Source organism: Malania oleifera, chromosome 12, assembly GCF_029873635.1.
Source record: "Malania oleifera isolate guangnan ecotype guangnan chromosome 12, ASM2987363v1, whole genome shotgun sequence".
Taxonomy (NCBI): Eukaryota; Viridiplantae; Streptophyta; class Magnoliopsida; order Santalales; family Ximeniaceae; genus Malania; species Malania oleifera.
Window position 1 is genome coordinate 5491846 of NC_080428.1, and position 13911 is coordinate 5505756.

Below are 13911 nucleotides of genomic sequence, written 5' to 3' on the forward strand. Positions count from 1 at the left end.
GATCTTCAGGAAAATGGCAAGCCTTACCATACACTAGTCAATATGGAGACATGCTCAAAATGGTTTTAAAGGTTGTTCTATAGGCCCACAAGGCATCAGACAATCTAAAAGACCAATCATTCTTGTTTGGGCTAACAGTTTTCTTGAAGATGTTTTAAATTTCTCTATTTTCTAGTTCAGCTTGTCCATTGGTTTGAGGATGATAGTGAGTAGAGATTTTTGTGATGGATACCATACTCCTTCATTAAGGTTGAAAAATGCTTGTTACAAAAGTGGGTGCCATTATCACTGATTATAGCTTTAGGCATGCTAAACCTTGCAAAAAGATTCTTTCAAAAATTTTAAAACAACTTGATGATCATTAGTGTAGGAACCCAACCCCAAAAAAGAAAAGAAAAATATATAAAAAGACGGAAATGGGTTTGGTACAGGCCAAACTGACGACGGTTTCATAGAGCTCAAAAAAATCGCCAACGATTTTAGGCTAGAAGGTTTGGTTTGGGACCAAACCGTCGACGGTTTCAGAAATCTTAGAGAAATTGTCGATGATTTCCTTCGGGCCAGCTTGTCTATATATATATATGTGTGTGTGTGTGTGTGTGTGTAAGCTTATTTTATTTGGAAAAATAAGTCTCTCTCTCTCTCTCTCTCCCTCTCTCTCTCTCTCTCTCTCTCTCCTAGGGTTTAGATATTTCTCTCTCTAAAACTTTCCCGGGTATCCCTTGTTCTCTCCAATCCTCTCTCCTCCCTCTCAGCTAGCCAGTGTCTCTTTCCTCGACGAGTTTAAGGAAAACCTAGGATTCGTTCCAGGGAACGTGGTAGGCATATTTTCAGGAATAAGTAAGGACAATAAGTTATATCAGTTTGTTTTTTAAATTGAACTGATTGAATTGGGAATATGGATACCGAAATACTATTTATAATTTTCTAAGTTATTCAGGCATATAGAAACGATGGATTTTGGTTATTATATATATATATTTGGGGAAAACCAATCATAGAGATAGGTCTTCCATGGTTCTAGCCTTCCATTGGCTGGGGGCATCAACCTTCATATAGTATAAAAGAGTAATACTTGCCCCCAGCACAAGCTCAGGTGGTAAGGACGGAATCTTGAGGACCACTTGACGGTGGAACGAGGGTTCGAACACTGCCAGTCGAGTGCATATCCGCAATTTACCACCTGCACGTGTGGAGGGCACTGTGCATGCAAGCGTGGGATTAGCCTGAGTACCCTGTGACGCCTTCACGGTGTGCCCGATCAACAGGAGTGTCACGTGACTAGAGCCAGGGAAGCAAGACTATATCACCAAAAAATAAAATAAAAATAAAAAAGTAATGCTCTACATGAGCCCATGACCACCATAGATTAATAAAGGAAGCAAAGTGCGCCCACCTATTTTTGCTATTCCCCTCGCATTACGTGACCCATGATGTCACAAGCCCGTGCCTCCTTGGGTTCCAGATTTCAGTTTTTCAATTTCTTACACTGCTGCTTGCCTTGCAAATTTCCGCCGGCAGCAATACACTGAAAATGCCAAAAGGCAGTACCCACCATTTATTTTTTAACATGGAAAATGCCGAGATGAGGTGCTTATATGCCCCGGCTTCACATCTCACTTGCAATTTTGTTGTTTGAAGTGGTTTTTGACAAGAAATATGAAATGGTGGATTGCAGAGATTAATAGGTAGGGAGCTGAGTTTCTGCCGTTTGCATGCTAATTTTCGCATTTGGCAGATTAGCCAAATTCAAGCTGATTAATTTGTCCAAGCGGTGGGGTTTTCATCACGTTTGCTTGCCTGCGATTTGCATTTATAACAGATGCCCAAGGTCAAGGACAGTGAAACAAACAAAGCCTAAACAAAAGATACATTATCATAAATCCAATTCGAAGCACATGAACAAGTTGACGAAATCCATCATCATATTGACATTCTTTCATGCCACCCCTCCAGGAATGCTTCTGTCAAGGACAGTGAAACAAACAAAGCCTAAACAAAAGATACATTATCATAAATTCAATGAAACATAAATCCAATTCTAAGCACATGAACAAGTTGACGAAATCCATCATCATATTGACATTCTTTCATGCCACCCCTCCAGGAAAGCTTCTGTACTACTTTATTTTCCAGTTATGGCCTGTTCGTGGTGCATTTGAAATGCCCTTGTAGTACTTGGAGTTGAGCTTATGGTTATTCCAGTCCTTGACAAAGTCTGCAAACAGTTCCCGTGCAGACTCCGATGGAAGCTCATTGAAGAACATATTTTTCTCATCTTTCAGCCATGTAGCGAACTCATGATTCTTCGAGTAATAGTCAACCTCAGACAGCTCTTGAAACTCAATTTTCTGGGGAAAAAAATTAACCAAATAAATAAATAAATAAGAATCCTCAACTCAAAAAATATTGGAACCACATCTGTGCAAGACACAAATAGGACCAGTGTCTTTATTGGACAATATAAAGTAACATGTATACACATGCAATTAAAATTTGGCAATGGATCCTTTGGATCCCTCAATATGGTCAAAGTCAATCTTCTACGGTAAGCTTGAATTCATAAAAACAAAAATGTTACCAAGACTGCAATGGATATAAACAAAGACCTAGCCTGTACAAAAAATGGCAGGACTATGTTTATGAACATGAGAATGGCATTATGGTCCATACAATTTCTTTTCATTCGAACATGAGCTGCAGCATCATGCACTAGTTTATGTGGTTGCTTATTTCCTTCTCAAACACCTTGCTGCCTCTGTGCAACGCATGTGCACACCCACCTGCCCGTGCTTGTCGCAGAAGTGGCCTAGTTTATGGGGTTGCTTACTACCTTCTCAAACACCTTGCTGCCTTTGTGTAACGCATGTGCACACCCACCTGCACGTGCTTGTGGCAGAAGTGGCAATTTCACTGAGGTTTATTATCCCTCCAAGTCCTCCCGGCAACCCTATTAGCTTTCCATTACACAAGGATAGTTCTCTATCTTCCATCACATCCACAAGAAGAATAAAATAAATTTATATGCAAGAATAGTAGGCCCTCCTCATTCCCTCTGTGCCAATAGAATCTTCCGGGATTGCCTTCTTTCACTTCTATCAGCTGTCTCTTTGGCTAATATAAACTACATATTGTAGTAGAGCATTGTTTCTTGAATGCAAATCCGAACTTGATTAGAAAATGAGAGCTTTAACAGATTAGTTGTTTATCCAGTCCCTATAACGACCAAATTAAGACACAGATAGCTCTTGCATTTTTTTAAATGCAGAATGTCCAACCAGAAAGCAAGAGAAATATTAAAATGTGACCTGACAGCTGGATCGCGCAAAGCCACCTAACTGTGTCTTTTTTGGTTTGCAAAAACCACCTGTCACTTTAAATTGGGAACAGACTGTGTGCCCAATGCTAGCAATCTCCAACTTAAGTAGAGAGAGAAAATGATAAATCCTATATTTTCTGAGGCTTAGTATGTCCACAAGACAGCTCGAGATATATTAGAGAGATAGGAGTAAGCAACCAGCACCCAAGGGGCAATTGCCCCAACTGATTTACTAAATTCAAGGAATATTATACATAGAAATTTGTTAACTTTATTTGCAATGCCCTAAATAACAGATTACAGAAATTTAAGCAACTACTAAGATAGTTCTTATGGTTAATATTTTGACAAAAGAGCATGTATATAGAGCATAAAAAGTAGGGGAATACAAATAATACTGAAAATCCAAAAACCAGCCCAGAACTTTTTGGTTCAGTTTTAGGTTACATTTTCTGTTCTGAGTTTTTAAATTTTTTAAAAAAACAGTTTTTGGTTTCAGTTCTGATGCTGCATGTAAACCAAAATGAAAAGGCAATACTCCCTCAGCCCACAACACCACACTCTTACATTCACAACACACAATTAGGCCTAGCTTCCTTGCAAGCTGGGCCTCATGTTTGAGTCCATAAGATTTCAAATGCCAACTACACCTAACATTTGAGCTAGTAAGATTTTAAATGTCAATTGGGATTTCAAATTTTTCTCAACTTTTTAGACATCATTTCCTCCCTACTTGCCACATTGAAAAGAGTCAAAAAATTTATTAAGTTCAACCAGTTAAAAAAAACCAAATTAAACATTAAAATCATTTATTTTTCTAATAGTCGATAAGTTCAGTTCGGCGTTCAGCTTTGCTCAAACCCAGACCAAACTGAACCAGTTGTAGCCCTAATAAAATGTGAAAGCCAAGGTGACAATAACAAGGATGCAATGGAGGAAAAAATAAGAAAAATTGGGGAGACTTGAAATCAGCTGACGAAATACAGAAGATATTATCATTTATTTATTAAATTTATTTCACATAATCCATCTACAAAAAGTAGAACACCCTTAAAATTAAAAGGAAAGTCTATAAGATGGCTATAAGGCCAGTCATACTTTATGGATCAGAATATTAGGAGACTAAGAAACAACATGTACAAGAAGTAAAAGTTGTCGAAATACAAACATTAAGGTAGATGAGTGGAATAACATTAAAGGATAAATTAAGGAACAAACATACGTACAATAAACTAGGTATAATGCCAGTTGAAGACAAGGGAGGGGCAGCTTAGATGATTTGGGTTTTTGAAACGCAAACCTTGTAGCGCTCCCTATGAGGAGGAGTGAGTTATTTATTGTTTTGGGTATTAAAATGGGTAAGTGTAGACCTACAATAACATGAAATAAGGTAGTAAGGAAAGGTTTTAAATAGCTCTCAAGCTAGAGGAGAAAAATGCTCTCGATCAAGTGAATAGGCAAAAAAGGATTCTACCCGACCCCACCAAGTCGGACTTAAGGCTTCTTGTTGTTTATTGTAAAATCAATCTGCAGCCCAAGAAAAAAATAAGGAATAGAGATTCATAGAGAGAGGATGAGCAAAAAGTAGGAAAAACTATACATTATTTGAAAGCAGTGTTTTAAAAGGCTCGATTGAGGCTCGCCTTAAGGCTCAGCTCAAGGCACAACATGCCTAAAACACCTTGAGGCTCAATCTAAAATACCAAATTCCAAAAATGCTAAAGCATTATATGCTGAGGCTAACACATTTTTACAAAAGGCACACTTTTTGCACCTTTTTAGTTGAGGCTCACGCATTTTGGGTGTGTGATTCTCAAGTAAAAAATTGGTTAAAAAATTTTAACTACATGTTTGTATAAAAGGAATCTCTTAATATGAGTTGATTTCTAGAACTCTTGAACCTCAATCTTTCCAAAATTTTAACTACATGTTTATTTAACACTTTAAATTAGCTAACTAGGGTTGGCCTTTCTTCATCTTACACAAACCACCATCCACTCAATTTCTTGCCTCCAGATAAGACAGCCAGAATCCCATCTTATCCATCAGTTGCTGGGCTTCAATATCCTCAGTCACTTCTTCCATTGCACAAACAAGAGTAGGCGGAAGAGCAGTACTTTTAGAACTACATGTCTGAAAATCTTTATCCATCTCATCCTCCTCAAAAATAGGAATATCTACTAGACCTTCTAAAGGAGATATTGGCACATGGGAAATGTAACCCACCAAATCAGAGTCTGAATCAAAACCATATCACTCATGAAATTCTTCCAACAATAAGGATCAACCACCATCAGCCTCACTACCAAATTCACTCTTCTCATTATATTCATCATACCATTTCTTATTTGTCAATGACAAACTGCCCTAACCACCCTTCTCCCCTGATAGCTCTCATTTATAAGGAGCTCTACAAAATATTAAGACTGCCATTATCATAAGCAGACAACAAAAACCATTTCTATCATTCAATAGGATTTTAGACAAATTATATATGTATACTTGCGCCAATTAATAGAGTTTTGAACCACCTATATTCCCAACTAATGAAAAATCCTGAGTCAGCCACAAGTTAAATCATTGCATAGTGTTGGACTAAGCGAACCACCTCTCTCATCATCATAGTTTTAAATAGCAGCAGGAGTAGGAGATGTTACTTAACGGGAAGCAGGTGTAACAACCATGAATTCAAGCACACAAAACTTTATGCATACTGTCATATTTGCATGTTTTAAGCTCCAGACCCTTTTTAAAAGATTTTGTATATTTTAGATCCTTTAGTTCAATGCTTTAATGATGCTTAGTGAGGGTAGTAGATTTTTCATTGGTTCTAAACCACTATTGAAGCAAATTATATTTTTTCCACTTTTCATTTATCATGTGTGTGATGAATGAATTAATTAAAAAAAATACATTACACACATCATTAATTTATTAGGCACATAAGACATACAAATAATACAATATATTACACAATTCTATTGTTTTTTTGTTAAGAGTAATAAAAATAGAATAAATTTAGGCCAACAGACAAAAAGTTATATTGCATAGCCTAAGCTTAAAAATTAATATCTCTTTCTCCTCCTTCCTCTTCCACCTCAACCCATAAAGCCTGAGCTTGCAGGAACATGATGTTCAAGAAAATATTTTTCTCTGTGGGGAACTCCTCGATTGAACTTTCATGGTTTAGCCAAAGAGGAAATGAATTGGTTCAGATCACAGCAAGAGGAAAGAACTTCAGTTGCTCTCTCAAAGAAAAGAGAAAGCAATCTCATGGCTGTACAACACTATAGAGAAGATCAAGCTCAACAGGGACAATAGGAGAAATCTTTCAGTTGGGTAGGCTGCAACAAAAGGCATTCCTGCCAATGCATTCAACGAGAGAAGGGGCTTTTCCTACAAACAGAACAAGCACATGACACACTTCTTTCATAGCAGATGAGAACAATACAGAAGTTAGACGTCAATTTCTGAAGTCATGCTTGGTGGGCATCTATCATAGGAGACGAGAAAGTTTAAAGGATATAAAGAAGTGCAGCAAATCCGTCTGATTAAATCCAGAACATCTCACAGTACAAGACCTATCATTCGGTCACCTTCTTTTCAAATTTGAATTAGAGGAAGCAAACAGGGTTCTCTTCTCAGGGAACAGAGCATTTAGGGATCAATTCCTTTGATTAACTCGATGGAATCAGTATACAGTTCTCCATAAGTCTAGTGAATACTTCAAAGCCCAATGAATCTTAGTTAGTGATGTGCCGTGCCTCTTCATCTGAGAAGTGCTGCAGTATTTTATGCAAGTGCAAATATTTGTGGGGGGGGTACCTTTTGACCAACCAAAACAGACAGATTGGCTGGCAGACACAATTTTCTTAGAGGTGAAATCCTCAGCTAGGTATCCAGATTTCCTGTCCGGACAGGAATATTGCCTTCAAGATTTCCAACAAGAAAGAGGAAGAAGTTCTTGTCCATAAGCCCCTTCATCTGATGCTGACTCATCTGGAATAAAGGCACCATACCCATCGCAGGTCCTGTTAGAAGAGAAGAATGTCCGTAATGCCTTGCTTGCAAGGGGTAGGCCCACCTTGCCAGAGAACAAAGCTTTGGAGTTTCTGCCAGCAGCCATGGTGTCCAAAACAGCGGGCCAAGCAGGTTGAACTTACGCACCACTGAAATGTACAGACACCTGAATACATACATAAAGATGAGACAATGCACATCAGTTGAGATGGCACAAAAAGGGACAGGGAAGGCAACACATCAGTTTCAAGGGCTGTTCTTAACCCGCTAAAAACATATTTTTCTAATTCAAAAAAAATGAGCGTAAACCCCACAGAGACCTTCCCAAGGCAAGTTAAGATGGGTGTGGCAGCCCAAAGTCCAGGACTCAAATGTTTGCAAAACAGTTACCTCTCTGGTGAGTTAACATTAGTATACAAGCTGCTGGCCTTGTTTTTACAAGCCAAATGAAGACTCAATCAGTAAACTTGGGCTTCAGCCCAGAATTCTGTGTTCAATTGGTCTATACCAGAACTCAGCCCATTAACTCCTTGGACAATTCCTATAGGCTAAATACAGAGTCCTCTCCTTGATTACTTGCCTCAGATCATACTACTACCCTCCCACCTGGTGAGCCCTCAGGCAATTGTCACCCCACAGTATCTGTTGATTCCTCCACATACTCTTTGCACAATGAGGAAGAAAGAACTACTAAGTGGGTCTTAGACAGAGTAGGGGATCTGGGTAGTAAAATTAGGTCTATCCTATTCAGGCCATGAAATGGAAGTCATGAACATCTTCAGAAATATTGAGACAGAGATGTCTCAGTTCTTCAGGAAAGAGAGGCAGAACAACAAATGAATTGATGTCTACTGTCTATGATAAAAGCAATCCTTCCAAGGACAGAAGCTTGGGATCACAAAGAAGATTAAAAGCAAAATTCTCCCACGAAGCCTAGAATTTTCTCTTGGAATGTTTGAGGTCTCAACAGAATTGAGTAAAGGGTTCATCTCAAAGCAGCTATTTGCGAATGGAAGCCGAAAATTGTTTTGTCTTCAGGAAACAAAATTGGAGTTGATTGATATGTTTGTTGTGAAATTTCTTCGGAGTGAAATATCTGAATTGGGTAATCTTGGAAGCTGTGGGCACTGCAGGAGGATTCTAGTTCTTCTGAATTCCTCCCAGATTCAGCATTCGAACTTTAAAAGAGGTAATTCTTCAGTCACTATCACTCCCAAATCTCCTGCTAGCAATTGGGATTGGATGCTCGATGGTTAACAGAACTCATAATTCAGTAGAGAAGGAGGTGATGTGGTCAGAAATATGTGTGATGAGGGATCTCTCTTATATCTCCCATGGTGCATTTTCAGGTATTTTGATGAAGTGAGGTATCCATTTGAAAGAACAGGAGCAAGAAGAATTACCAATGACATGTTAAAATTTGCAGAATGTATTCATCAACGTAATCTTACTGATATCCTGAGGAATGGAGCATGTTAAACTTGGACTAATGGTCAAGATAAGTCATCTCTCTCCAAGTTGGACAGATTCTTGGATACTCCCTGATGTAGGACAAGAAGAAAGACCTCGGGAAGATCCTTGTTGGAGAACACTTAAGAAGAATTGGATCGAGAGTTGTTGGGTTTAGCTAGCAGTTTATCATGTGTTTGGTTTAATTAGTAGAGTATTCTGTGTATTTGAAGGCTTATTTATAGTATTTGTGTATTCTAGGGGTATGTTTGTAATGTAATGCAGTTTTAGGGGTTTATGTGTAATTTCATATGAGAAGCTTTCTTATAAATAGTGTGTGAAAGCCATGTTGTAGCTGTTGATGTTAAATTTGAATTGAAGTGAACATGAGCTTTCCCTTTGTATCTCCTCTCCCCTCTCTTCCCCTTCCTCTCCTCTATCTCTTCCATGGCTGCAGATCCTTGATGCTGTCCCTCCATCACTCCCACATGCAAACTTCCCTTTCCCACACTTGCACTCTGAGGCTCTACCACGTATTTTATCTGATCGTTCTCCAATTTTACCGAATTGTGATGGATTAAAGTGGGGGCAAAAGCCCCCCTTCAAGTTTGATAACAGTTTGTTGATGCTCGAGGATTTACCCTCCTCGGTGGACTGTAGATGGAAAAAAACTAAATTTTGTCAGGAATCCCTCCTTTGTTTTAGCCCAAAAATTGAAGGCTCTAATAGGACTCATTGAAGAATGGAGCTTTCATCATTGTAATACATCAGTAGACTCGAAAGACTTCACTGACGGAAAGCATCAAAGAGCTAGACAACCAGGAGGAGTGTAGATCACTTACCGAGGAAGAATGAGGTAAGCAATATGAATACAAAAGAGAGCTGAAATTTTTACTAAATATGGAGGAAGCATCATGGAGACAGAAGTCAAGGGAATTTGGTTAAATATGGTAGACAAGAACACAAGATTCTTCCACAGAATGGCTTCCCCACACAGAAAACATAACATCTCTTCTCTTCAAATTAATGAGTCTCTCCACACTGATCGGAAAAACATAAAAATGGCAGCAACTCAGTTCTACTATGATTTATACACAGAACCACTGGAGTGGAGACCCAGTTTGAATGAATCAGGCTTCAGCAAACTATCCTAATCTCAAAAGGATAATGTAGAAAAGTCTTTTGAAGAATAAAGTTTGGGCAGTAGTTAAGGAGTTAAACTGTGACAAAGCAACAGGTTCAGATGGCTTTATCCTCGCACTATTTCAGCAATACGGAAGCACTTTCAAGGATGACATTGTGGCTACTTTATGATTTTCATAAATCAGGCAGCTTTGAGAGGAGTCTTAATGCCATCTTCATCTTTCTAATCCCAAAAAGGGGGGGGGGGGTGTTGCGCTCAAAACATCTGACTTCAGACCAATTAGCTTGCTTTCTTCCATCCATAAAATTCTTGCAAAGATCCTAGCAGTCAGATTAAAAGGCGTCCTTGGCTCTATAATTTCAAATTTCCAGAACGCCTTTGCTAATGGCCTCCAAATATTAGATGTAGCACTTATAGCTAATGAATGTATTGACTCAATCCAGCAAAGAAAGGACAATGGAATACTTTGCAATCTTGATTTAGAGGAAGACTTGAATCATGTAAAGTGATTTTTTCTTTTGAGAATAATGGAAAACATGGGCTTTAGCAAGCAATGAAGGAAATGGATTATGGCCTGCATCTCTTCAGCTGCATTCTCAGTCTTGATTAACAACAAACCAGCTGGCTTCTTCCCCAATTCAAGAGGTCTTTGTCAAGGGGATCCACTCTCAACCATCCTCTTTACAGTCATCGTGGAGGCCTTCAGCTTGATGCTCTCAAAGGCAGTACAACAAAACTGTACAACATAACCTTCTACAGGGCTTTAATTTCAGTAAGGAAGGTACTCTTACAAATATTTCTCATCTGTTTTTCTACAGAGAACACACTTATTTTCTGCAGGAATTCCACTCAAGAGCTGAGTTGGTTGAGAGGGAACCCTGCTTGTTTCGAGGCATTTTCAGGTCTCCAAGTGAATCTTGCTAAAAGGAACTTTTTTCCATCTCTCACATTGATGGGTCTAATGAATTGGCTGCAATTTGGGCTGCAAAGTAGAAAATCTTCCGTAACCTATTTTGGCCTTCCTCTTGGAGCTAAGCTCACAGCCAAATCTATTTGAGACCAAATCATTGAAAACTTTGATAGAAGATTGACCTTGTGCAAGGCTGGTTATTTATCTGCTGGTAGGAGAATAACGTTGATCACTAGTACACTTGCCAAACTTCCAACCTATTATCTTTCAATCTTCCCAATATCAATCTCCATAGCCAACAAGTTAGAAGGTCTCCAAATACAATTTCTCTGGAAGGGCAGCTCTCGATCCTTTAAATATCCGTTGGCATGTTGGGATCATATTCATTTTCTGAACATAAAATAAGATCAAGGCATTAAATCCTTGGTTTTCATGAACAATGCTCTTCTTGGTAAATGGATTTGGAGGTTTGGTACGAAAAAGAATATTCTGCTTGAGCTGCTTTACTAAAGGAATTGAGTGCCAGCAGGCTAGCTCTCTATTCTCAGTAAGGTCCTTATACAGCATCATATTCAATCAGAACTTCATGTCAAATCTAGAACAGCCAAAGCTTTTTCCTCACAGAGCAATATGGGTGTTCTCTTATCCCTTCCAAGGTTCTAAAAAAAGGACTTATTGAATGAATTGATTGTAAATTATGAAATTTCGCTATTTTTTTTCCTTCTAGGGAAGATATTAATTGTAAGGAAAATAGAATTTCCAACAATTAGGCTTACAATGAAACCTATAAATCGATCACTGATCCGATTTGAGTACCTCTACAAGATAGACCTCAACAGAAAACTAAAGAGTAAAAGCAGCAAGTGATTGAGTTCAGTAGCTCCTCATACAAAAATTATTGACTCTAGAGATATAGTAATATGATGCTCTCTTATCCCTTCCAATGTTAGTTTTCTGCTGTGGTTAGGCTCATTGGGCAAAATCCTCATTATTGACAACCTTCAAAAAACAGGGTGGGTTATCCCAAATCAAAGCTACTTGTGCAAGTACAATGAGGAAGTCAAGAAACAATCAACCATATTTTTTGTTGTTGCCTTAGGCATCTCTTTATAGCTGGGGTAATTCTTGTTTGAAGGGGCCTCAAAAAACGCAGAGAAGGACAATTCCTGCGCCAATTTGCTGGGAAGTCTGGAAAGAAAGAAATAGACTTAATTTTCATGTCAAAGAAATGGGCTCAACCCAAGTTTATTCTCAGACACTTCTCAATCTTTTCAGCTGGAGTGGAGCAAGACTATTAAAGAAGTGGGGTTCAACATTTGGATTGACTTCTGCAGCTTTCTTCTTCTTTAGCTGCCTAGGGCCTTTGAGCTTCTCTTATTTCTCTTCATTTGCAGCTTGTTACTGCCCCTTAGACTTTACCTTCTTTGTTGTATTGATCATTCTTTTGTTCTTTAATAAAGCTTCATTACCTTTCAAAAGAAATTATAATATATAATCAAAAAATTATCATTGAATAAATAAAGTACTAACAACTTGAGCCTAACAAAAGCTAAAAACGAAAAGAAGGTTGAAACTGAAAAATATAGAAAATAAATATCAAATTACTAATATTTTCAAAATAAATATTTTTTTAACAAATTAGTATTCATATCAAAATGTTGATTAATGCACCTCTCATGAATATTGCAAAAAATAAATAAATTTTGTATCATTATCATCCTCGTTATAAACCCCCCCCCCCCTTTTTTTTCTAATAGCTTATCAACAATGCTCTAAAAGTAAAGTGAAAAAATGTGAAGAAAAAGTAAATAAAAAATAAAAATCATTTTTCTGTAACAGTCTTGTAGTGGCTTTGTGACAGTAGCAGTTCATAACAGCACTACAGCTGCTATTACGAAATAATCGCAACCACTATTTAGAACCATGGTCACCATCCCTTCCTCCCCTTCGATTTCATATTTGTAGAGATTAAATGAACAGAAGATACAGTTCTTGCAGTTTTTGGGTCCAGCAAAGGGCTCCATAGTCCATTCTCACTGCGAGGAATTGATAACAGTTACATCTGGATTCTCGCATGAGTGAGAAAGATTCCTTTATTTAGGTGAAGGAGACCTAATTACAGATGCATAATGGAGATTTTGAATTTAAAGGCTGGTTTTATCACATTCAGACCTACTTAAGGGATTAACTGAGATGAACTTAAGTTCCTGCAAGGGAGTAGGCCAGGCAACAAATGAATTGCTAAATATGACATAGTATTGAGTGCCAGCCCAGCATCAAAGGTTAATAAGCCTGATCGTGGGTTGCAGGCAAGGTCTTAAATTTCGATTTTGCTTCAAACTTTGAAGCTCCAGAATTATGGAAATTTCCACAGAAAATTCAATTTCGATGTCAATTTCGATTTCGATTTGAAAAAATAACAGAAATCAGTAGTAAAGTATGGAATTCTTTGTGAAACTTTAGAAATGGTTAACAGACATAATAATGTAAGTTTTAGAACTAATATATTACAAGTTAAATACATTTATGTTGTGTATGAGGTGGAAAAGTTGTAATATAATATGTGTATCAAACATATTTGTAAGATAATGTGCATTAAACATATTCAGTTAATACAAATGAAATTCATAAATCATTTAAATATTATTTATTATACAAATAATGATAATTTAGACATGAATGGTTAAATAAAATGTTGTTGTAAGTTTATTTTTTCATATAATTACTTGTAATAATCTTTTGTTTCAATAAAAATAAATAAAATAAATTCAAGAGAAATTTCACTTCACTCCTAAACCACTCATTTGACTTTTAAGGAAATTTCATTGCATAGTTAAAATTTCAACAAGTTTCGCTAATATATCAAGCTTTCGATAAATTTCAGATGATTCGATGAGATTTCGACTAAATTATGCAATACGGAAATCGATTGCCATTTTGATTTCAAGGATGACAAAAACTTGAAATTTCGACAATTTCGTAGAAATTTAAGACCATGGTTGTGTGGGGACGGGTTGGGCCATGAAAATGGGTCAGTTCCAGTCTTGGGGCTATGGAGCCAGAGTAATG

General features: G+C 37.5%; 1 protein-coding gene across 1 annotated transcript in view; it reads right to left on the reverse strand.

The window, feature by feature from the left end:
• Positions 1 to 1858: 1858 nt before the first annotated feature.
• LOC131143784 (style cell-cycle inhibitor 1-A) overlaps positions 1859 to 13911 on the reverse strand; it is a 37657-nt gene continuing 25604 nt past the window's right edge. Inside the window, exon 4 of the mRNA XM_058092123.1 lies at positions 1859 to 2351. Within this exon, the coding sequence (XP_057948106.1) occupies positions 2121 to 2351 (231 nt within the window). The 3' untranslated portion in view covers positions 1859 to 2120. The remainder of the gene's footprint in view (positions 2352 to 13911) is intronic.